General features: G+C 37.4%; 2 protein-coding genes across 4 annotated transcripts in view; both read right to left on the minus strand.

The window, feature by feature from the left end:
- The window catches only part of LOC101333922 (nebulette), a 152,663-nt gene that overhangs the window by 77,716 nt on the left and 49,639 nt on the right, over positions 1-25,308 (minus strand). For all 3 annotated transcript variants that reach the window (XM_073801631.1, XM_073801630.1, XM_073801629.1), the window contains 3 exons: positions 23,067-23,171; positions 21,032-21,142; positions 10,794-10,904 (listed from right to left, as the gene is read on the minus strand). In XM_073801631.1, the coding sequence (XP_073657732.1) occupies positions 10,794-10,904; positions 21,032-21,142; positions 23,067-23,171 (327 nt within the window). The remainder of the gene's footprint in view (positions 1-10,793; positions 10,905-21,031; positions 21,143-23,066; positions 23,172-25,308) is intronic.
- The window catches only part of LOC141275672 (LIM zinc-binding domain-containing Nebulette-like), a 237,148-nt gene continuing 234,906 nt past the window's right edge, over positions 23,067-25,308 (minus strand). The window contains exon 7 of the mRNA XM_073801634.1: positions 23,067-23,171. The gene's annotated coding sequence lies outside the window, so the exon portion shown is untranslated. The remainder of the gene's footprint in view (positions 23,172-25,308) is intronic.

Raw genomic sequence — 25,308 nt, forward strand, 5'->3', positions numbered from 1 at the left:
TTTTAATTTTTATGTGCCACATTTATTTGGATAACTATATTCTCTTTTTACTATGCCAATGCCTCACTAACATTATTGCATATGAACTGAATTTATACAACATAAAAAATATAATCCCAAGACCTTGGCACAGAGTCGATCTTATAAGATTTTACATATACCATCCTTATAAGCATGTCATTCTGTGTAAGTATATGTGTGCATATTCACATACAGAATATCCTCACCAAGGGCGTTAACTTGTCTACCACACAGTCTTGACCCCTAGGGGATACAGGATAAGCTCCAGCACACGAATATGGAAAATCATTTCCTGGGGTGAGGGTATGTGAAACTCTGCAACTCTCCAGCTTTTTCACCCTCCCAACCACACCTTTATCTTCCTTTTCTGATTGGACTCTTCAAATGCCCCTTATGTGGGAGGCCTAGTGATGGGTACTGATAGTTTTATTCTAGTAAATATCACTGCAATGACTTGATCCTCCAACAATAAAAGGATCCACATTAAGGAATATTCATCCTCTGAATACACATTAGATACAATCAAACCAACGTGTGGAAAATAGAGATTTAAAGAGAAAAATATATATAAGTTTTGCCAAACATACTTTAGATGACAGTGGTCATTTACATTAACTTGACTGACAAATGAGAGGAGAGACCAGAAGCCAACTCATATAATCCCTGATGGGCAAACATCTCACTGCCTACCTGCTTCTCTATTTCCTGAGATCGGTCATGAGCTGAAGAAATATTTATCTATTTGCCAGATGGAGTTCTATGTGGCAAATTCACCAGTGGATGGCTAGTCAACTTGTCCATTACATTAGATTCTATTAAATGTATAATGCAAAGCGTGTAGTAACAGTCACCTTTAAAACCCATCTTCACTTTTTCAAGATGTAAAAGGTAGAACGCAGAAATGTACAACTGAACATCTATACAAAATGCACAATTATTGCATTTGTACAAAACAAGTATTTCTAACGTTGCCTGCAAGCTTTCTGCAATAGCATCATCTGGGGTACTTATTAAAATTTTTAGATTCCTGAGATCCATCCTCAAACCTCTGTAACAGAATTTTGGTAAATGGGGCCCAAGAATCTGCATTTTAATGAATTCCCCAGTTGACCACTATGAATCAGTGCTCTGGATAATATCAATGTATCTTGTTATTTTCCTTTCAACCTTGCAGCGTTAAAAAAAATTGGTACATTTTTATTTCTTTCAAAAATAATATCAGATGTAAGAAACGATAATGCATTAAAACTCTCATAGGATCCCTAATGCATTGTATGATTTTATTTCAATGAAGTATATGTATATATACTTCTATTTAAGAGCTTGCACGGGGACTTCCCTGGTGGTCCAGTGGCTAAGGCTCCGCGCTCCCAATGCAGAGGGCCCGGGTTCAATCCCTGGTTAGGGAACCTAGATCCCGTGTGCCACAACTAAGACCTGACGCAGCCAAATAAATTAATTAATTTTTTTTAAAAAAAAAGAGCTTGCATTGGCCTCACCACCCACTACTTTTTTTTTTTTTTTTTTGTGGTACACGGGCCTCTCACTGTTGTGGCCTCTCCCGTTGTGGAGCACAGGCTCTGGACGCGCAGGCTCAGCGGCCATGGCTCACGGGCCCAGCCGCTCCACGGCATGTGGGATCTTCCCGGACCGGGGCACGAACCCATGTCCCCTGCATCGGCAGGCGGACTCTCAACCACTGCGCCACCAGGGAAGCCCCACCCACTACTTTTTAAACTATGTTTATAATCATGAACCTGTCTGACAAGTGAACACAGCTTAAATATAATTAGCGTAATTTTGGCAAGAACATCTGTTTCCTTCACTACTTGCATTTTCACAGGCTTTACGTTAAGCAATTTTAAGTAGGTTTTGTGCACACCAGTAGCAAAAGAAACAAAAATAATCTGAAAACTGAGTTATTTTGTTGGGTGAGTTTAAAATCTTCAGGGATTTAAAATAAGCCACTTTTGGCTGGTTTCAAAAAGCAACGCACTCATCTACCAACAATGGCCAATCAACCTCAGCCTGCACCAAGTTAAACACAAACTGTGTCAACAAAAACGGACTCTCAGGTGAAAACAAACCAAAATTATTACCCACCTACAAGACTAACTGTTTCTAAGTTACTACATTCAGATGAAAGCCGTAGGGGGGATGTCTTTTTGTTTAGAAAAGAACGAGGGTAAAAATGTAAACCCTTACTTTTTGAAAAGAGCTGCAACCTTTCAGAAATCTATGCTTTACATGGGTTACCTAATTATATGCTGTTCAGCCTAATGGCTGCGTGAAGAGAGGTGAACAGCACAAAGGCGGCGGGAGCGGGACAATGAATAGGGCCCCATCATCCATGTAAATTGCAAATTAGAGGCCAGCATATGTGACTCAAAACAAATATTAAGATTGACATGAGCTGCACATTCAAACAAGCGGACACCACAGAGCCACACAGGAGAAAAGCCCAGGAGCCTGTCTCTACCGATCTCCCAGAATATCAAGGCTTGAGGTCATCCCACAGGAACGGGGGCTGACGCTGAGGGACATGGAGAGCGGCAAGCTCCTGATTTTCGCTAGCTGCAAGGATGTCTGAACATCGGAAACAAGGTTACCCGAGCAGATTAGGCATCTTCCTCCACCTAACCTGTTACTTAGGGCCAAGGGAAGCTCATCTGACATTTCTCAAATGTCTGCAACATGTGTTTGCTCCCTTCCTCAGGCCGTCACAACTGAGGAAGAATAAAAATGTTACAGTGGAAGAGAGGTTTGTCAGAGGAAGGGCAAACACACATACACTCTTTTTTTTCTGAATAATCCAAACCCTAAATGCTCGCTGTGTTGAGACAACGACGACAGATGGGACCCCATTCTCCAGGCAGTCTTCTCAAGACGAGATGGTGTTCTATAAAAAACTGTTTTGAATAAGAAGAAAGACAGAGATTCCTGAAAATCTCTGAAAATTCCTGAAAATCAACCCAGGAGAGGTGCAGGCCTGAGGGTCAATGACTGATTTTGCCTCGTTTTATTTAATGTTTTCTTCCCTATCGTGTCCTCAGAGTAAGAGAATGAAAAAGAAGGCGGAGGGAGGAGAAGTGAAAGGGGGAGGGAAGAAAGAGGAGAAATAATAGTAATAACAGTAATAATAATTGTCATTTTAGGCCATTTATTATGTACCAGCTACCATATTAAGGACTTAACATTCACTGTCTCACTCACACATTTCTTAAATGTATGACTATAACGATTTATATCCATTAAACCAAGTTCCCTTTATGACTCTTCTATTTCAAACTTTTTCTTAATTTTAAACTAGTTATTCTCACTAATGAACATTAGAATAATCCTAGTAAGTTCCACATAGGAAACAAATGGAATTTTAATGGGCACTGCACTAAACCTACCAAACAACGTAGGGAAAAATAATATCTCAACAAGATTTCAGTCTGTTCACAGGAGAAGGTATATTTCTACATTTCTTTAAATCTTTTATTTTAGCTTTCAGTGAAGTTTCATCCTTATCTACTATAGGTCCTATACAGGAAAATACAATCATTATCATTTTTATACATTTATTTTGCACTCAAGATAAACTGCTTTATCTTTTTAGTAGTATAAATATTTTCACAAAGACTAGTTACGGTTTCTTCCTCAGGAGCACCTAGAATTATTACTGTACATGCTTGATCTCTTCCTTCCGCCTTTTTTTTCCCCACTGAATTTACTTCCTTGCCCTTTTCCACATATCTGGATCATTTTCCTAAATTATTCCTTCGTAGTGGACATGTGTTAATTTTTTAAAAATCTGCCTAGCAGCATTATTTATTTGGAAACTGCCTCTCCCTCACTCCACGGGATCTAGCGGGGCCATCAAAAGCAGCCTTCCTGCCTAGTGACAGGAGTGGCCATGTGACAGGTTGTCCAATCAGATACCCCAACCCTTGGGAAACCATGATTAAATCGAGGGCAGACACATAACCAAGCAAGGCCAGGGTCACTGATGGATCTGAGGCTGGGGGAAGAAAGAACTGCTGTCCTTTCCTCTGGGATCAGTTGCTGTGAGGATGATTTAATTTTGGAAACACCAGCCTTGAGACCACCTAGACAGAGTCTGTCTGCAAGTGAAGTCATACAGAAGCAAGCGGAGCCAATAGATGGGAAGAGAAGGAGGGTCCTCGTGACACTGTGGGGCCTTTGGAGCCAGTTATGCCTGAAGGTAGCTTGAATTTCCCAGTTACCCAAACCAATAAATTCTCGTTTTTCACTTGAGCTAACATGAGATGGATTTCTGTTACTGAACCTAGAGACTCCAAATGCAGCCTCCATTTCATATGTTTTTCTGCAGTGTCAAATCTGTTCTTTTTTGCCTCCAATAAAGATTTTAATTTTATCACCTGAAACTAACACAATATTGCAAATCAACTATAGTTAAACTTTTTTTTAAAGATTTTAATTCTATCGTGGGAGGGAGGGACACGCAAGAGGGAAGAGATATGGGAACATATGTATATGTATAACTGATTCACTTTGTTATTAAGCAGAAACTAACACACCATTGTAAAGCAATTATACTCCAATAAAGATGTAAAAAAAAAAAGATTTTAATTCCATCAAAATCTGTCATTGAATTTCTTCCTTATCTCACCATGTTCACTTTCTCCCTCAGGTTGTATTTTCACCTCATTTCATTGTCTTTTAATCTCAGCTTATTCTCCCCTTATAATCTTTCTACTCCTGTTTCATAAGGCCACATCTTTTGCATGTATCCTACAGTCACGCCGAGTGTCCCACGTGCCAGGCACTGTTCTAAACACTTTAAACACATTAATTTCTTAAATCCTTACCCCTCCCTTGCTGTGCTCGATTGTCTGTACTCAACTGGGCTCCATCAACACTCCCTCCCAAGGCTAGAACTAGTTATCCAGAATCCCCTTCCTTGTATCGTTCTCGGTTGGACTTGGCCAATAAGAGGAACTTTCAATTAGATATTGAAAATGGAAGTGAAATGGCTGCGTTTATTCTTCACGTACAGCCAGACACATTGAGCAAAGGATTCCCAGTGACTCTGCAGCAAAGCTCTTCATGTTTAGACAACAGTGATTTGAGATTCTTCAATAGGTGAGTTAATAAACTAGAGAAAAGCAAAACCTCCACCATGATGGTCCATACAGTGAAATTCAAGCACTTGGAGATGCAAAGATTGAGAGCTGAGGGATGGCAGGCAGGATGGAAGCCACAGACAGACACACCTGTGAGGCTAAGGGCAACGTGAGCAGACAGACTAAAAGAAATCAAATCCAACTGGCCCCGAACTCATTCATTCCCTTTGCTCCTCTGGTGAAGGTTAAAATGATTCTTGGTGAGAAGAAACTAGACAGGATAGGTATGTAGGACAGAAGTAAGTAGTGTAAACTGTATTCAGTCATAATCTCAAAACATCAGTTCAGTCAGCCTCAAGAAATTCTTTTGTCATAACCTCTTACATTAGAGAAGCCCTCCAAGTGTCATCAGGTAGTCACATGGACTGGAAATTCTATCTTAATAAGACTTATTTCTGTTTGGGTTTGCTGCATGTAAAAAACAACTAAATCATTAAATCATAAATATTATTTTTAAAGGAAAATATAAACCTTTGAAATAAAAGTAAATGCAGGATCTGATATTCATCAGAAAACAAAACTGTTTTTCAATTTTCTGAACAGTGGAGTAAAATATAGAGCTGTATCTAACAGTTTATCATTATTAGCAGTATTATCATTGTTTGTCAAAGCATTTTAGAGTTGACAAAAGTTTTCTTATACATGATTTAATTTTATCACCACCACAATCTTGTGAAGAAAGCAGGATAGATATTACTAACTATTCTGCCTTAGAGATGAACAAAATACTAATATACCTATTTTAATACTAAATTCTAAAAGCGCTGTTATTTTAAGTCACATCACGGAATCACAGAGTCACAAATGTTTTTCCAGTATCATTTAACTGATTTATCCTTAAGATTTCTCTCTGTCTGATGGAATAGAAATTGTCTGCTTATTAGGTTTTTTTTTTATATTTACTGGAGTATAATTGCTTTACAATGTTGTGTTAGTTTCTGTTGCACAACAAAGTGAATCAGCTATAAGTATATATATATCCCCATATCTCCTCCCTCTTGAGCCTCCCTCCCACCCTCCCTATCCCACCCCCCCAGGTGGTCACAAAGCGCTGAGCTGATCTCCCTGTGCTATGCAGCAGCTTCCCACTAGCTATCTATTTTACGTTTGGTAGTGTATATATGTCAATGCTACTCTCTCACTTCGTCCCAGCTTACCCTTCACCCCGTGTCCTCAAGGCCATTCCCTACATCTGCGTCTTTATTCCTGCCCTGCTACTAGGCTCATCAGTACCATTTTTCTAGATTCCATATATGTGTGTTAGCATACGGTATTTGTTTTTCTCTTTCTGAGTTACTTCACTCTGTATAACAGACTCTAGGTCCATCCACCTCATTACAAATAACTCAGTTTCGTTCCTTTTTATGGCTGAGTAATATTCCATTGCATATATATGCCACATCTTCTTTACCCACTTGTCTGTCGATGGACATTTAGGTTGCTTCCATGTCCTGGCTATTGTAAATAGTGCTGCAGTGAACTTTGTGGTACATGTATCTTTTTGAATTATGGTTTTCTCAGGGTATATGCCCAGTAGTGGGATTGCTGGGTCATATGGTAGTTCTATTTGTAGTTTTTTAAGGAACCTCCATACTGTTCTCCATAGTGGCTGTATCAATTTACATTCCCACCAACAGTGCAAGAGGGTTCCCTTTTCTCCACACCCTCTCCAGCATTTATTGTTTGTAGATTTTTTGATGATGGCCATTCTGACCGAGGTGAGGTGATACCTCTTTGTGGTTTTGATTTGCATTTCTCCAATGATTAGTGATGTTGAGCATTCTTTCATGTGTTTGTTGGCAATCTGCATGTCTTCTTTGGAGAAATGTCTATTTAGGTCTTCTGCCCATTTCTGGATTGGGCTGTTTGTTTTTTCTGATATTGAGCTGCATGAGCTGCTTGTATATTTTGGAGATTAATCCTTCGTCAGCTGCTTCGTTTGCAAATATTTTCTCCCATTTGAAGGTTGTCTTTTCGTCGTTTATGGTTTCCTTTGCTATGCAAAAGCTTTTAAGTTTCATTAGGTCCCATTTGTTTATTTTTTATTTTATTTCCATTACTCTAGGAGGTGGGTCAAAAAAGATCTTGCTGTGATTTATGTCAAAGAGTGTTCTGCCTATGTTTTCCTCTAAGAGAAAACTTTTTATTAATGTTAAGAAAGTACATATATCATTCTTGAAAAGAACATTATGTCTCTGGTTTCCCCTGCTGGATACTTCTTTCTAATACACATTGAACTGATTACCAATATGGCATTTTGGGAAAGTTTACCACTCTAATTTCATCACAAGTCTATACAGACCACATTATTTATAAAACTTAAAATGGCAGTTTAAAATTTGTTTGACTTACTTTAGGAGTACTGGACTTCATGTCTCTGATAAGATTCATGAAAACTATTAATGTTACGGGGGTTTTCATTTCAAGCCCATCTTTAGGGGAAAGTAACAGGATAGAATATCTCCAGTTCCTCTAATTACATTAGAAAAAATTTGGCAGGGGTACATCCCTGAAGATACAAAAAAATTTAGATTGGCTCTTTTAAATCATTTTTTGACTGCAGTATCAACAAGATAGGTAGTTAACTGGGTTCAGGAACCTTCTGAATATGCCCTTCTAACCTAAATGCTTCTTAATATAAATTTCATATTGATTTGGCCTTTTTAGAAATCTCATCTAGTTTCATTGTTTTGAATTAACTATGATATCACCCTAAACTTTTTTTTTTAGTATCTTTATTGGAGTATAATTGCTTTACAATGTTGTGTTAGTTTCTGCTGTACAACAAAGTGAATCATCTATATGTATCACCCTAAACTCTTAAATCACCCTTTAAAACTGAAGGAGGACCAAACAGAACTAATATTTTACGGACTGGCTCTTCTACAGAGCCCTTTACATATCATATCTCATTTATCACTTGCAAGAGCCCTGTGAGATGGGTATCATTGCCCCAACTTTACAGATGAAAAAAAAAAAAACAAAAACAGATTTGGAGACATTTGTAACGTGTCCAAGGTCATCCAGGCAACATGTGGCAAAGGAAGCATTTTAACCCTGGCCCGACTCCCAACTCCTTTTCTATCATATGTGACAGTGGAGGATATTATGAGAAATAATTTTTTCCTGTTCCATGATCATTGAATTTGGGGTGAAAGAAGAGACTACTGCCCCCAGAATACTCTTCCCCTTGGAACTCTCAGTTATTCAGAGGTGGAAATTCAGTTGGCCAGTCAGAAAGAATCCTCTCCCCCACCCTGCTTATTCACATCTGCAAAGGCATAAGGGACAGTAAGGTTCTGAAAGAAAAATGATTCCATTTGGCCCACTGATGATTGACTCCATTTGGCCCATTGAAAAGTTTGACCAAAAAGGAGGTAGAAATTAAAAGCTATTAACTGTAATCATCCCAGTTTCTTGGTCCTCTAACAGATATCAGAAAGCTGACTCGATTTTGGTGGAAACATAAAAAGATAAGCAAAGATGCTGACATGCACTGTTTCTAGGTAAATCAGATGCACATGTGACAACGTATTTTATTTTAAATTAAATTAAGTCATTAATAGGCACAGTGCAAAGTGACATTCCGCATGATGAAAAGGTAACCCTATTAGCTAAATTCTCTGCAAATGAATTTCATTTTACTGAAGTCTTCTGGGAGACACGGTCTTTCACGGAGATGCTGCAGCCTCACCTACTGAACCAAGAGACGTACTTGCTTTCCTGTGGTTTTCCAGACCCACGTTTAAATTTCATATCTTTGGGACAACAGATGTATTATTCTAAGTGACTTGACTCTAGGGGAATATCAACTACTTCACAGGTAGAATACAAATATCATTCTCCCCTTAAATCTGAGTAAATAGTCTTAAACACTTTCTAAATCCTATTATGTGTACAAACTTTGCATGTAAAGGTTGAGCCAAGCAGACACAGGACTGTAAGTAAACACATCCTTCTCCCATAAGTACACAGTATTGAATGGAGGAGAAAAGGGCTTTATACTCTATTCCCTCAATCCCTCAATCAAAGATTTTTTAAAAGAAAAGGCAGAGTTAAAATAATAACCTCAGGTCTATGATAAGGAACTTCCGTATTTGAATTTCATTGAATTTTAGAGTTAGAAAGGGTCTCCCCAGGAGCTGTGTAATGCCAACCATCTCCCCAGACCACCAGACCACCTTCGAAGCCACGCCATCCATGGGAGTTCAAAGTTTCTTCCGCTTCAAACAGTGGAAGCTCAGGGTCCAGTTTTTCTTTCTTGCAGATGCACTGGATCCACTGATCTGAATTCTAATGATAACCTATTTTGCCCTACATTTTAAAATTTTCATTTAAAATCTTGACCAATAACCAGTGACCTTCAAGAGGGAGGCAGCAGGGTGTAATGGAAAGAGTGGACTAGGGAGTTTGATTCTTTAGTCTCATTTTCTTCATCTGCAAAATGGGAATCAGTACACAGATTTTGCAAGAACTGGAAATGATCAAAGTCTCGGCACCGTCTCTTGTGCGCGGCAGTGCTCGCTGAGTGGTAGTTATTATGATTATGATAGTCAAGTTCTCATAAAGCCTCCTGGTGAAATGGCCTTGCTGGTAATTACAGCCATGTAGCTTCTTCATCTCTTATCAATCTTAACCCATTTTAGAAAAGCACTTTTGGTATCGGCATGTGTTTATACATTTGGATTAAAATGTAGAAGCTCACTCAGCTTTTACTCAAACATTGACCTATTGCAATTTAATATCAGATAACTGTTGCCATCCTACAAAGAGACACTGCACAGCTGGGGCTCTGGAGGCCCGGAGGCAGCAAAGCACCATTCAGTAAGAGAACTAAGTGGTGGGGCAGAGCCTGTGTGAGATGACAGAGATGTTTCAGGTACTTTTCAAAGAAAGGGAGCTTTTTAACCCAACGAAGGCAAACACTTTATCTTAACTGATTCTAACGCAAAAAGAACCTGACAAACAGTTCCTACATTCCTTCTAGAAAGCAAAGAATTCATGATAAGGAGACAAATAAGCTTCCACTGAAATTTCAGGAAGAAATATTCTTCTAGGCCCCCAAGATAGTAGTGGTAATTGAGCAAACACATGAAGGTTTTGATGTACTTGTTACCTTATAGCCAAAGAATAAATGTGTTTTCTATGGGCTTGTTTCCTCTCTCTCGGCTTCTGCTTCTAAGCCGGCCGTTACACATCTATTGCTTTCCTACTCCTCTTGGGTCTTAAGTGTGACAATCTGCCCCTCACATGAATTCCAAAAGAAACCCCAGTGGGGTACAATCTCACTAGCATCCCAGTTCTTCTGCAATTCTGCACTGTAAACCATGGGAGTGACTCCATCAAGTCACAGAAGTTCTAGGAATTGCTGTTAAAAACCCAATTTCCCAGGTCTGCAAGTGCCTGACATTTTGAAGGCACTCTACAAGGTTATAATAACAATTGACAGAATAATTCAGATGTGCTTCTGACTGAACACTGGGACATAAAAGTAAAAGAAACTTTGGAGTTCTTTTTGAACAGGAATGTTGTAACATTTAAACTTCAACAACATACCCATCAGCCCTGATGTCAGTTAACTACAATGTTCCAGAAAATCATGAGGAATGGCTTGCTTACGTGACTCTGGTGCTTATTCACCTCCATGGCATGTTTGATCTCAGGCGGTTCCTTCATGTGGGCATAATCTGAGAATCCTTTGGCAGCATCGTGCTTCTGCTTGTAAGCAACCTTAAGAAAAACACAAATAATTGTTACTTTCATTTACAGGTGTATGAAATTTCTTACCTTTTAAATTTCAGTGTTCCGTTAGGATTTCATATAGTTGAATACCACCATTAATGGTCAAATTTGCCTAAGCTTCTGTAACAAAATAATATACATAATACTTTAATCTTTGTGCTTCTGTTTAGACTCCTAATTCTAACTCTTTGTCATTTATTTCAAACGTCTTTGTCCACACGCTGAAATCCCCACTCGCATTCATGTAGCTTCAATCTCAGCTACGGTTTTGGGAAATCTTCCACATCCAAGAGGTTTTAGGGTCATAAATGTTCAAGGTTTGAAGCTCGGGAAAGCAAATGACAAAACTGGGGAAGTGACTGGATATTTAGAAGTGAATTGTTCATTTTTAATTGATTGTTATGCTTTTATGGAGGCACAGCTATAATAGAATATAAACCTTATTAAAAGCCCTAAACTTTGGGAGAAAATATAACAAAATTTTCACATATGTCAAGCCTTGTTCTCTGTTAGGGAAATAAGCATCATAGCGATGCCACCCATCACCACCATATTAAATCTGTCCCACACAGGGTTGGAGAGAAGACATGAGAATAATCAGAAGTACTTCAGAAGTAGAACTAACCAACCTCAACAGAGTTAGAAACTGAAGAAGATCCATAAGACAGCAAATTATCCCCTTACCTCAGTCTAATGCCATATTATCCTATTTATTCCCTTCACAAGTTTAAATTACTCAGTTTAATTTTTGTAAAATTACTTATTTTCTGTCTTCTCGTACTAGAATATAACTGTCTAGTTCAATACCTGCTCAGAACCCAGAATAGTGCCTGACATAAACTGCAATAAATATTTGCTCAGTGAGTGAAGAAATAGGACCCCAGAAAATATCTGAAGAGATTATAGTTGAAAACTTCCCTAACATGGGAAAGGAAATAGCCACCCAAGTCCAGGAAGCGCAGCAAGTCCCATACAGGATAAACCCAAGGAGAAACACGCCGAGACACATAGCAATCAAACTGGCAAAAATTAAAGACAAAGAAAAATTATTGAAAGGGAAAAATGACAAATAACATACAAGGGAACTCCCATCAGGTTAACAGCTGATTTCTCAGCAGAAACTCTACAAGCCAGAAGGGAGTGGCGTGATATACTTAGAGTGATGAAGGAGAAGAAACTACAACCAAGATTACTCTATCCGGCAAGGATCTCATTCAGATTCGATGGAGAAATCAAAAGCTTTACAGACAAGCAAAAGCTAAGACAATTCAGCACCACCAAACCAGCTCTACAACAAAGGCTAAAGGAATTTCTCTAAGTGGGAAACACAAGGGAAGAAAAGGACCTACAAAAACAAACCCAAAACAATTAAGAAAATGGTCATAGGAACATATATATCCATAATTACCTTAAACGTGAATGGACTAAATGCTCCAACCAAAAGACACAAGCTTGCTGAATGGATACAAAAACAAGACCCATATATATGCTGTCTACAAGAGACCCACTTCAGACCTAGAGACACATACAGACTGAAAGTGAGGCGATGGAAAAAGATATTCCATGCAAATGGAAATCAAAAGAAAGCTGGAGTAGCTATACTCATATCAGATAAAATGGACGTTAAAATAAAGAATGTTACAAGAGACAAGGAAGGACACTACATAATGATCAAGGGATCAAACCAAGAATAAGATATAACAATTATAAATATATATGCACCAAACATAGGATCACCTCAATACATAAGGCAATTGCTAACAGCTATAAAAGAGGAAATCGACAGTAACACAATAATAGTGGGGGACTTTAACACCTCACTTACACCAATGGACAGATCATCCAAAATGAAAATAAATAAGGAAACAGAAGCTTTAAATGATACAATAGACCAGAGAGATTTAATTGATATTTATAGGACATTCCATCCAAAAACTGCAGATTACACTTTCTTCTCAAGTGCGCATGGAACATTCTCCAGGATAGATCACATCTTGGGTCACAAATCCAGCCTCAGTAAATTTAAGAAAATTGAAATCATATCAAGCATCTTTTCTGACCACAATGCTATGAGATTAGAAATGAATTACAGGGAAAAAAACGTAAAAAACACAAACACATGGAGGCTAAACAATACATTACTAAATAACCAAGAGATCACTGAAGAAATCAAAGAGGAAATCAAAAAATACCTAGAGACAAATGACAACGAAAACACGATGATCCAAAACCTATGGGATGCAGTAAAAGCAGTTCTAAGAGGGAAGTTTATAGCTATACAAGCCTACCTCAAGAAATAAGAAAAATTTCAAATAAACAATCTAACCTTACACCTAAAGGAACGAGAGAAAGAAGAACAAACAAAACCCAAAGTTAGCAGAAGGAAAGAAATCATAAAGATCAGAGCAGAAATAAATGAAATAGAAATAAAGAAAACAATAGCAAAGATCAATAAAACTAAAATCTGGTTCTTTGAGAAGATAACCAAAATTGATAAACCATTAGCCAGACTCATCAAGAAAAAGAGAGAGAGGACTCAAATCAATAAAATTAGAAATGAAAAAGGAGAAGTTACAATAGACACCGCAGAAATACAAAGCATCCTAAGAGACTACTACAAGCAACTCCATGGCAATAAAATGGACAACCTGGAAGAAATGGACAAATTCTTAGAAAGGTACAACCTTCCAAGACTGAACCAGGAAGAAACAGAAAATATGAACAGACCAATCGTAAGTAATGAAATTGAAACTGTGATGAAATATCTTCCAACAAACAAAAGTCCAGGACCAGATGGCTTTACAGGTGAATTCTATCAAACATTTAGAGAAGAGCTAACACCCATCCTTCTCAAACTCTTCTAAAAAATTGCAGAGGAAGGAATACTCCCAAACTCATTCTATGAGGCCACCATCACCCTGATACCAAAACCAGACAAAGATACTACAAAAAAAGAAAATTATAGACTAATATCACTGATGACTATAGATGCAAAAATCCTCAACAAAATACTGGCAAACAGAATCCAACAACACATTAAAAGGATCATACACATGATCACGTGGGACTTACCCCAGGGATGCAAGGATTCTTCAATATAAGCAAATCAATCAATGTCATACACCATATTGACAAATTGAAGAATAAAAACCATATGATCATCTCAATAGATGCAGAAAAAGCTTTTGACAAAATTCAACACCGATTTATGATAAAAACTCTCCAGAAAGTGGGCATAGAGGGAACCTACCTCAACATAATAAAGGCCATGTATGACAAACCCACAGTAAACATCATTCTCAATGGTGAAAAACTGAAAGCATTTCCTCTAAGATCAGGAACGAGACAAGGATGCCCACTCTCACCACTATTATTCAACATAGTTTTGGAAGTCCTAGCCACGGCAATCAGAGAAGAAAAAGAAATGAAAAGAATCCAAACTGGAAAAGAAGAAGTAAAACTGTCACTGTTTGCAGATGACATGATACTATACATAGAGAATCCTAAAAATGCCACCACAAAACTACTAGAGCTAATCAATGAATTTGGTAAAGTTGCAGGATACAAAATTAATTCACAGAAATCTCTTGTATTCCTATACACTAATGATGAAAAATATGAAAGAGAAATTAAAGAAACACTCCCATTTACCATTGCAACAAAAAGAATAAAACACCTAGGAATAAACCTACCTAGGGAGAAAAAAGACCTGTATGCAGAAAACTATAAGACACTGATGAAAGAAATTAAAGATGATACCAACAGATGGAGAGATATACCATGTTCTTGGATTGGAAGAATCAATACTGTGAAAATGACTATACTACCCAAAGCAATCTACAGATTCAATGCAATCCCTATCAAATTACCAATGGCATTTTTTACAGAACTAGAAGAAATCATCTTAAAATTTGTATGGAGACACAAAAGACCCCGAATAGCCAAAGCAGTCTTGAGGGAAAAAAAAACGGAGCTGGAGGAATCAGACTCCCTGACTTCAGACTACACTACAAAGCTACAGTAATCAAGACAATATGGTACTGGCACAAAAACAGAAACATAGATCAACGGAACAAGATAGAAAGCCCAGAGATAAACCCACGCACCTATGGTCAACTAATCTATGACAAAGGAGGCAAGGATATACAATGGAGAACAGACAGTCTCTTCAATAAGTGGTGCTGGGAAAACTGGACAGCTACACGTAAAAGAATGAAATTAGAACACTCCCTAACACCAAACACAAAAATAAATTCGAAATGGATTAGAGACCTAAATGTAAAACTGGACACTATAAAACTCTTAGAGGAAAACATAGGAAGAACACTCTTTGACATAAATCACAGCAAGATCTTTTTTGATCCACCTCCTAGAGTCATGGAAATAAAAACAAAAATAAACAAATGGGACCTAATGAAACTTAAAAGCTTTTGCACAGCAAAGGAAACCACAGACAAGATGAAAAGACAACCCTCAGAATGGGAGAAAACATTTGCAAACAAATCAACGGACAAAGGATTAATCTCCAAAATATATAAACAGCTCATACAGCTCAATATTAAAGAAACAAACAACCCAATCCAAAAATGGGCAGAAGACCTAAATAGACATTTTTCCAAAGAAGACATACAGATGGCCAAGAAGCACGTGAAAAGCTGCTCAACATCACTAATTATTAGAGAAATGCAAATCAAAACCTCAGTGAGGTACCACCTTACACCAGTTAGAATGGGCATCATCAGAAAATCTACAAACAATAAATGCTGGAGAGGGTGTGGAGAAAAGGGAACCCTCTGGCACTGTTGGTGGGAATGTAAATTGATACAGCCACTATGGAGAACAGTATGGAGGTTCCTTAAAAAACTACAAATAGAATTACCATATGACCCAGCAGTCCCACTACTGGGCATATACCCAGAGAAAACCATAATTCAAAAAGACACATGCACCCCAATGTTCATTGCAGCACTATTTACAATAGCCAGGTCATGGAAGCAACTAAATGCCCATCGACAGATGAATGCATGAAGAAGATGTGATACATATATACAATGGAATATTACTCAGCCATAAAAAGGAACGATATTGGGTCATTTGTTGAGACATGGATGGATCTAGAGACTGTCATACAGAGTGAAGTAAGTCAGAAAGAGAAAAACAAATATCATATATTAATGCATGTATGTGGAACCTAGAGAAATAGTACAGATAAACCTCTTTGCAGGGTAGAAGTTGAGACACAGATGTAGAGAACAAACGTATGGACACCAAGGGGGGAAAGCCGCGGGGGGGGGGGGGATGGTGGTGTGATGAATTGGGCGATTGGGATTGACATGTATACACTGATGTGTATAAAATCGATGACTAATAAGAACATACTATATAAAAAAGTAAATTAAAAAAACAAGAATAACTAAACGGATGAGAATAAAACAAGAATAAATTAATGAATTATTTCAAAATTAATTTAAAATATATATATTAAAAGTTTAATAATAAGATACTAAATGGAATTGGAATTACTTGGCACAGAATAAAGGTAACTTAAAAAAGGTAACTTAAAAAAGGTAACTTAAAAAAAAAAGAATAAAGGTAACTTAAAAAAGGTAACTTAGAACAGTGGTCACCAAGAACAAAACAAGATCTAATTCTTATTGAAAGAATACAGTTACACTTAAGGGAAAACTTTTTACCAACATGAGCTCCTTGAGAGCTGTGTCCGTATCTTACATATCTTTTAATATCCTGTGCCAGTCATACTGAATGACACAGAACAGAAATGCAATAAATGTTTAGTGAATGAATGAATAAATGGGTTTATTAAACATTCTCACGAGCTTAAACTCCTCGTAGGCTTTAATAAGTAGAATTAACCACCCACTTAACTTAGATAATATACTTGTCTCAAGGATTAAAGTGATAATTACAAAAATAATTTTTTTAAGTAAAAGCATCCAATCCTACCAAAAAAAAGGGAACGTCATCTAGCACAAATATCAATGTTCAAATCCCTTCTCTGGCTTCCCCCACTGAGTTTTTCTTGAAAACTTCCAGTGAAAGAGAACTCAACCTGGGTATCACGGTCTCTAAATTTTGAAGATGCTGATACAAAGTTCCTCCTTTAATGAAACTCAAGTCTATCTCCCAGGAGCTGCATCCATTTGGCCATAAGGGAAGAATCTGGTTCACAGGACAGAACTCCAAACATGGGAACACAGCTGTCAGTGGCTTCCATTCCCCGGACCTGTCTGTGTAGATTAAGGTACTGAACCCCTGTACACTCTAAACGCTCTCTGAAGTACAATTCCAATGTTTCCACCTCTTTCTTAAGGTGTCCACAATATCCCAGATATGGCCTGACCTATCCTAATTAGAACTGTTCAGTTTAATCTAGGTTATCATCTCAAATGTGCTACATGCTAGTAACACCTCCATGGATCACACCATTTTCCTTTTGATTACTGTGTTGAGATTTCTGTCAGCTAATGCCCCTAAGTCTTGTCCACTCCTGCTCAGCCCTGATCCCACATCTGGTTGAGTATTAGGCCTCGCATACAGCACCTCACATTATTCCAGGGTTAATTCATCTTGCTAGAGTCTGTCCGTTGATTTAATCCATCAGGATATCTAATTCTGATGAACTTATCGTTTACATTTTCACCAATTAATTATGTTAAACAGGATACCCATTAAGAACCTCCATTCAGACTGAGAAAGTCCATTATCTCAGTTTCATTACATTATATATTATAACTTGTGGGAAGGAAGGAGGAGTTTAGTGAGTGGCCAAGTCTCTTAAGCCAAGAAACAACTTCTATGAGATCTGTTATAAGGAAAAAAAAAACTGGCATATGCCTGTCTCCTTTCTGCTGGATGCCTGGTTGATTTTGCGTTTTTGACTATGATACTTGTGAACTTATAACCAATGCAGCTGATCATTTTGTGGGTTATCATAGAAGTGGTGAGTCATCAAGCACAATTTTAAAAAGCACTCTTTCTTAAAAAGGCTATGTAATTTTCTACTTGCAGCATTAAAATAGTCATTTCATTTATAGCTGCTGCTAAGCACCACTTTAGAATTAAGATTACATCAAATTGGAGGCAGCTGAACTTTATCATATTAATTTTCGCCCTTAAAATAGCTAATGGAAAATTATGTCACACTAATAAATTTTCTGATAAATTTGATTTCTTAGGATTTGTCATTAATGTGTGGCATTTCCCTAGATTAATACTGTTTTCTTCCAACCTTGTGAATTAAGGTTGCTATGATACTAGATGCCTAACTAGTGGAAGATGCTTGCAGTAGTCTTATATAAATTATACGTAAATATGTTTACGCAAATAATACACACATTTATGTTATATATTCCATCTTATATGTTTATATCTCATATATACATATATTTCTGATTTACAGTATATTTCATAACTACTATATAGGTAAATGTACTTTTAATCCCATAACACAGGCAGCCCTGAAGCTCCTGAAACAGGACCTTGTGGCCACTGTAGATAAAAACATAAGCTCTCATAAATCTCCTCAGGTCGGACGCCTGAGTAGCCTATATCACTTCTGTGATAAGGGATTATTTAGTCTCTGCTTGAGACAGCTCTGGTGAGAAGGGTCACAGCACTTCATGGCACAGCCCATCCATTTCCAGAAGATTTCTTTGTGATCTTTGCCTGTAAAAGTTTTAATGAGAGTTATCTAACAAAATGGCTTCCTAAAATCTCCACATCTGTCTCTCTCTCTTTTTTGTAAGGCGTTTCTTCCTATCAGCCATTTTCTACAAGGAGTATTAACCTAGCTAACTTCACCTCATCACTCTAGTTTGGATGTAAGCATCTGAGAATGTTTGCAAATTGATTTTAAGATAATATTTTGTTCCAGTGTCAAAAGTTTAGGATACTTTTCAATAGAAGTTGGAACACAGTTAAATTTTAGTATTTGCCTAATACTAATACTCTAATTCAGGTTGGCACAAATCTGATACTATTTGGACACAGTAAAAGGTTAGTTCTATAATTATCACAGACACTATCAAATAGTTCTACTTTCTTGCCTGTCTTATTAGGCAATTGAGAATTGAAATTTTAACAATAATAAAATAGATTTATGTAAATCTAAAGAAATGTTATTACAATTACATAAATCTTTGAAATAGATACCTTCTTTGGAATCCAGGTTTTTCCTTTCTAACAAGTTCAGTGACTATAACACTGGGCAGTGATGTTCCTTGAGAGCACACATAAGGGTGCATATTCTAATGTAAGTGATAACCTATTCTGGAAAAAAAGAGATAGATTCCCAAATGTACAGTATGGATTATTTTGTATGTTAAGTTCTATGTGCACATATTTGTGTACTATAGATGTGTTTATGCCATAAAAATTTGAGAAAAGCCGTGCCTTTCCAAAGCAATTAAGATGTAAATACCTGAAAATCTTACCTTCCCAAGTATAAAAACAAGAAAAGATTGTTTCTTTTCTTTATCGCGTAATTGCTGCTTATTATTATTATTATTGCATAAATGTTGTCAAATATCAAGTGTTGTAATTTCTTGCTTTATAAAGTAGTCCGTGTGATCAGCAAATGGCTGGGTTACCAGGTGTTGGCAGGAAAAAAAGGGGGCATACTAGTCATGGTCAGCCATGCAGAACCCTGGCATATATTTTTAGCTTCATGTGCAGAGCTGAGATTAGCTTACTGCCAAGCTGGGTACATAGTGGACATTTAAGTTTGTGATAATGAAGTACTTAAAGATATTCTGCAAAGGATAACAATACTTGGTATTGTTCAAGAGTAATCTATTTTCAGACTATTTTAAAATTATCTAGGTATCCTCTACTTAAAAGTAAAAAGATTCTGAAAAAAGAAGTAACTTGTTTAATAAGAAAAAGAGGGATAGAAATAGTAAAAAGCGGTGGTAAGGGGTATAGTTAAGAACCCAGACTCTGCAGCCAATCTATCCATGTTCATGTGCTGGCTCTGCCATGTATTAGCTGTGCAACCTTGGGCAAGTTACCTAACCTCTCTGTGCTTCAGTTTCTACATCTTCAAAATGAGGATATCTCATGCAGTTGTGAGGATTAAATGATATAAATATATGTGAAATGCATAGAACACTACCTGACACATAGTAAGCATTTCTTTGTATTTATTATTACTAACCAAAAATGTAGCATGAAAAACATAAACTATGTAAAAGGAAACATCCCCTTAGAAAGGAAATCAATAAATTGAACAAAAATCCATTTTACAAGTGTTTACTGAATCCTCCCTGTGTTCCAGGGACTGTTCTAAGCACAGAGGTGGAGCAGGGAACAAGACAGATAAGGTCCCTGCTCTCTTAGGGATTAATAAAGTAACCAAAAAAAAAAAAAAAAATCAGCTCGTGCTATGAAGAAAACAAAGCAATAATAGGAGTGAGAAAGAGGCGAAATATTCTGCTTTGAAATTCTGTTTTAAGAAACACAATAGATTAAATGCATTAAGGCTTCCTTCTGTGTTGATGTACTATAAAAAGAAAATTATGTGGATTCAAAATGAGTTTACATGATGACAGTTCTTAAGTTCATCTGCAACTTGCAATCACTAAAATGGCCATTTCCGCCTGGTGGAGGCTCTTTGTTGGTAGCCTGAGATATGCTACCAAGTGAAAAACACCATCCACGGAAAAGAAATTCAGGAACCACTTGTCTAATTGATGGAGCACAGATCTGTGGATCCTGAATTTAACCATTAATTTTTATGCAACTTTTAATAAGCTACTGGAATGTTCTCCCCTTAAAGATCATAGTTAAATTAAAGACTAGTTTAATATTTGCTATAAGATTGTAATCTAAGTAAACTGTCTAAATAAGATTTGAATTTGCTCTATCAGTAGTGGTGAATGGAACTAGGAAAAACAGCGTCATGTAACTGACATACTGGCAGGTCCTTGTCATTCTGATTCCACCGGCGACAGCTGACAGCACATGGATCAGTCGCTTCCAACTTTTCTCTCCGTATTTAATATCTAAGACAAACAACTCTTTTTAAAATGCTAAACAATTTGTACTAGGTATATGTTTGGTCTACACAATTATATAGTAATTCAGGAGAACCACACCTCACTCTGTAGCTGTGTAACTTCTCTTGCAAAGACACTGTCAATTGTGGCTGGCATCTGCTTATAAAGAGAATTGGAAAGGTCCGCCTTAATGGTGCCTTTGTATTTTGCCTGGGCGGGGAGAAAGAAAAGGGAAAAAATATTTCTTAGCTTTTTTTATTGTGAATATTGAAAAAGAATAAAAAAGTACTTTCTTCAGAAACAGAATCAGCTAAAAAATATAAAGTCCATTTTAATCGTAGATACTGAACCTGATGAACATATTTGAAGAAAGAAAAAGAAATCCAGTTTATCATGGTAAAACCTTTAAATGAAACATGCAAGAAAATAACGACTGGGAGAGGGGGGGTTGAGCGATGGGGGAAATGGGTAAAAGGAGTTAAGAGGTACAAAGTTCCAGTCATAAAATAAATACATGGGGACATAAGGTCCAGCATGGTGACTATAGTTAATAACAATGTCCTGCACATTTGAAAGTTGCTAGGAGAGTAGGTCTTAAAAGTTCTCATCACAAGGGAAAAAAAAGAAATAAGATGTGTGACTCTGTGTGGTGACAGGTGGTAACCAGACAATCGTGGTTATCCTTTCACAAGGCATGCAAGTATCGAAGCATGTACACTGTGCACCTGAAACTAATAAAATGTTAAATGTCAATTATACCTCAAATTAAAAACCTTAAATAAATTTGGTAAAAAGTAATAATGACTATTTTTCTGTTTAAACCCATGCACATTTCTCAAAGTAAATCTATTTGTGTGTATTGACAATTTCATGTTTGATCAGCAAAGAAACATGAGAACAATGAGACATTTAAATTGTTCCAGAAAACACAAGTCATTAGAATTTACAGTCTAGAACCTGAATGCAAAGGACAACATTCCTTTATTCAAGTCCTCTTAACTCCTTCCACCACAATGGCGGGGTGCAGGGGGTGCTTTTTTGCTGTTTGTGCACCTTCCCACGTGCAGTCTGCACTGTCTCTAAGTGATCTCAATCGTTACTCATAAAGAGAGACACTCATTCACTATTTACTCTTGGGAACATTAAGTTCAAAGGAAGATAACAGATTGCCCTTTTCCTTTTCTCTGTGCAGGAGAACTAATAGCTGACACAAATAAACAAAACCGTGGTTTTCCCCACTCTGTCCACAGGTCCCTGCTGTTACTCCCACTTGGAGCTAGATTTGAGTGCTGATTTATTGAGCATATAGCCTGCGTAAGCCTTGCGTTCCCATAACTCTTTGGATTTGGGTACTTAAAATTTACCAATTTTCTTCAAAATGTTTTCACGTTGACAGAAATAATCCCGAGAATATCATATTGATCTTTTTCCAACATAACTTACGAAACACTAGAGGTCAGTCATTTACAACACTATCTAATCATCTTCCTTTCAAGTTTCTCTCTTTGAAATGATATATTCACAGAAACCAGCAGTGCCTCATCACAGAAATTACCGTTAACATTGTGCTTTATAAGACAACATAAGTTGCAGTTCTAAATGCTCTCAGAAAAAGACTCTATGATATTTCAGCTGGAAAATGAATGTAGTGTATTTCTCACTCTATGGTTTCATAACAGGTATCTCTGTTGAACTGATCCTACTCAAAAATAGTTCAAACTGATTTAAAGTCACTTACCAAAGATACCACATTTTATGGAATCTGTTGGTTTCACTTATTTTCAAAATTATATTGAATCACATATCTAATAAAGTCTGTTAAGAAATAAAATAATGGAACTTGCCAATACTTTCTATTGAATAAAAATATCCCTTTTTTAAGAGTAATTTTAGATAAATAAGAAAGGGTTAGAGTCAAAATAGGCATATAATAAAATACATCAACCATAAATAATAAAACTTATCAGTTTACATGAGTTAATTGACATAGTGCACAGAATTATGTAATATACAGATATTACCAACATTCAGTGGTGTTATTGAAAATATTATTGTCTAACTTTCATGCACAGACTTTTACTTACATAAATAGAAAAAGAAAATGAAAGCCATTTTGCACGTTTTGATACCTTACCTCAGAAATAAAAGCGCCAATACGTTTTACATGTTTTAGCATAGGCGTGTCAGTCACAAATGTACACTTGTCTTTAGACTTTTTATACTCTTCTTTATAATGGATCTAAAAGAATATTTTATATAAGGAGAGAAAGAAAAACAATTTTAATGCTCCTTTTTTGAACAGAAGAATTAACTTGAGAAAATCTGTTTTCTGAAGTAAATACTCCAATGTGGAAGGATGCTCAAAACAGGCCAAATCAAATAAACTGATATCCAGCCCAGAACAGCAAAGGTGATGAGGTAAAGGCGGGAAAAGGCTGCTCTTTACATAAGCCAGGGTCTAGTTATCATCAAGGATCATGTGCAATGGCTAATGAGAACCTACCGTATAGCACAGGGAACTCTACTCAATGCTGTGGTGACCTAAATGGGAAGGAAATTCAAGAAAGAGGGGATATATGTATACATACAACTGAGTCACTTTGCTGTACAGCAGAAACTAACAAAACACTGTAAAGCAGCTATACTCCAATAAAAATTAATAAAAAAATAAAGTTAAAAAAAAACAACCAGGGGCTTCCCCGGTGGCGCAGTGGTTGGGAGTCCGCCTGCCGACGCAGGGCACACGGGTTCGTGCCCCGGTCCGGGAAGATCCCACATGCCACGGAGCGGCTGGGCCCGTGAGCCATGGCCGCTGAGCCTGCGCGTCCAGAGCCTGTGCTCTGCAACGGGAGAGGCCACAGCAGTGAGAGGCCCGCGTACCGCAAAAAACAAACCAAGAAAACCAACCAACCAAACAAACAAACCAAAACAAGGATCACGTGTATTGGACCCACAGTAACTGTGGGTCCTGTTTGCCCAGCTTGTTCAGCATGATTATTAAACGTTCTCCATTTCACTCATACACTGTCCTAGTTTATTGTTACTTTTAAGCCACAGACCCTAACAGGTAAGCCTACGGTCAAACAGAAACATAGCTGCCTACCTCTAGGTTTAAAACAAGGCGTCACCAGGACAGATGTAACCAATTGAGAAGAGGCAGAAATTAAACAAATGGAGAATACTTCTAGCATCATTAGCTAGACATGCTGGCTTAGAGGAAGAGGCCTAAATTGTGGCCACAATGGGCTTCCTGTTACTAATTACTTATGCTCAAATCAAACTTACCCAATTTATGAGCACCCACAGGCCTCCCCAACCTCCTCCCCACCCCCAAGCATAGAACCCACCCAGAAAGCCTGCCACCTGGTGGAGATCACTGCAGAATGCCCCCTGTGGCAGGCAGAGGAGCTGGGCAACGCTCATTTCTTCTCTCCAACTCGCTAGTGAAAGGAGTCACTCCTTTCCCCCCGGGGAGAGGCCAGAATTAATCTGGGGGAAGATCCCACACGGACACATGAACCAAAAAGAGGGACCTAAGATAATCCCACTGTCACGCTAACAGCCATCCAATCTAAAAACCGAGCAGGCAAAACTTACGACTAGTTGAGAGGATGAAGGTAAGTTGCTAAAAGTTGTATCACCCTGTAATAAAGTCATGTTTATCTACCCAAGACTATAAATACTTAGGCCAAAAAAATGTCTTAGTTCAGATGATAAATTACATGGTCTCCCGGGACCTCCCTGGTGGTCCAGTGGTTAAGAACCTGCCTTCCAATGCAGGGGACGTGGGTTCGATCACTGGTAGGGAAACTAAGATCCCACATGCCTCGGGACAACTAAGCCCACAGGCTGCAACTACTGAGCCCGCAACGAAGAGTCCGTGCGCTGCAGTGAAGGCCCAGCGCAGCCAAAAAAATAAATAAATAAAAATAAATAAAATAAAAATTAAATTAAAAAATATAAAAATTTAAAAAAAAAATTACATGGTCTCCCTAATTACAGCCTAAAAGTGAAGTTTAATTGTATATACTACCTGGTTCTTAAAGATCATGACTAATACTGATGTTACACTTTAACATGACATAGAGATTTTACCATATTCAAACCTGATTTGAGGGGCATTATTTGACCTGAGGTATAACCAGACACGAACATACTAAGTAACATTCTTTTAAAATGCAGTATCTCATGGCTATGACTCAGATATTAGATGCTGACCACATTAAACATTTGCTTTATTCATGAAATCAACATTAGAACATATTTATCTTATCTGAGCACTAAATTGCTTTTTTTTTCTTCTCAGAGATTAGCCATAATTTTAGGTCTCTGCAAATCACCCTCCTCAGTCACTAGTAATTAAACCGTTAATGGCA

Source organism: Tursiops truncatus, chromosome 2 (assembly GCF_011762595.2).
Source record: "Tursiops truncatus isolate mTurTru1 chromosome 2, mTurTru1.mat.Y, whole genome shotgun sequence".
NCBI lineage: Eukaryota > Metazoa > Chordata > Mammalia > Artiodactyla > Delphinidae > Tursiops > Tursiops truncatus.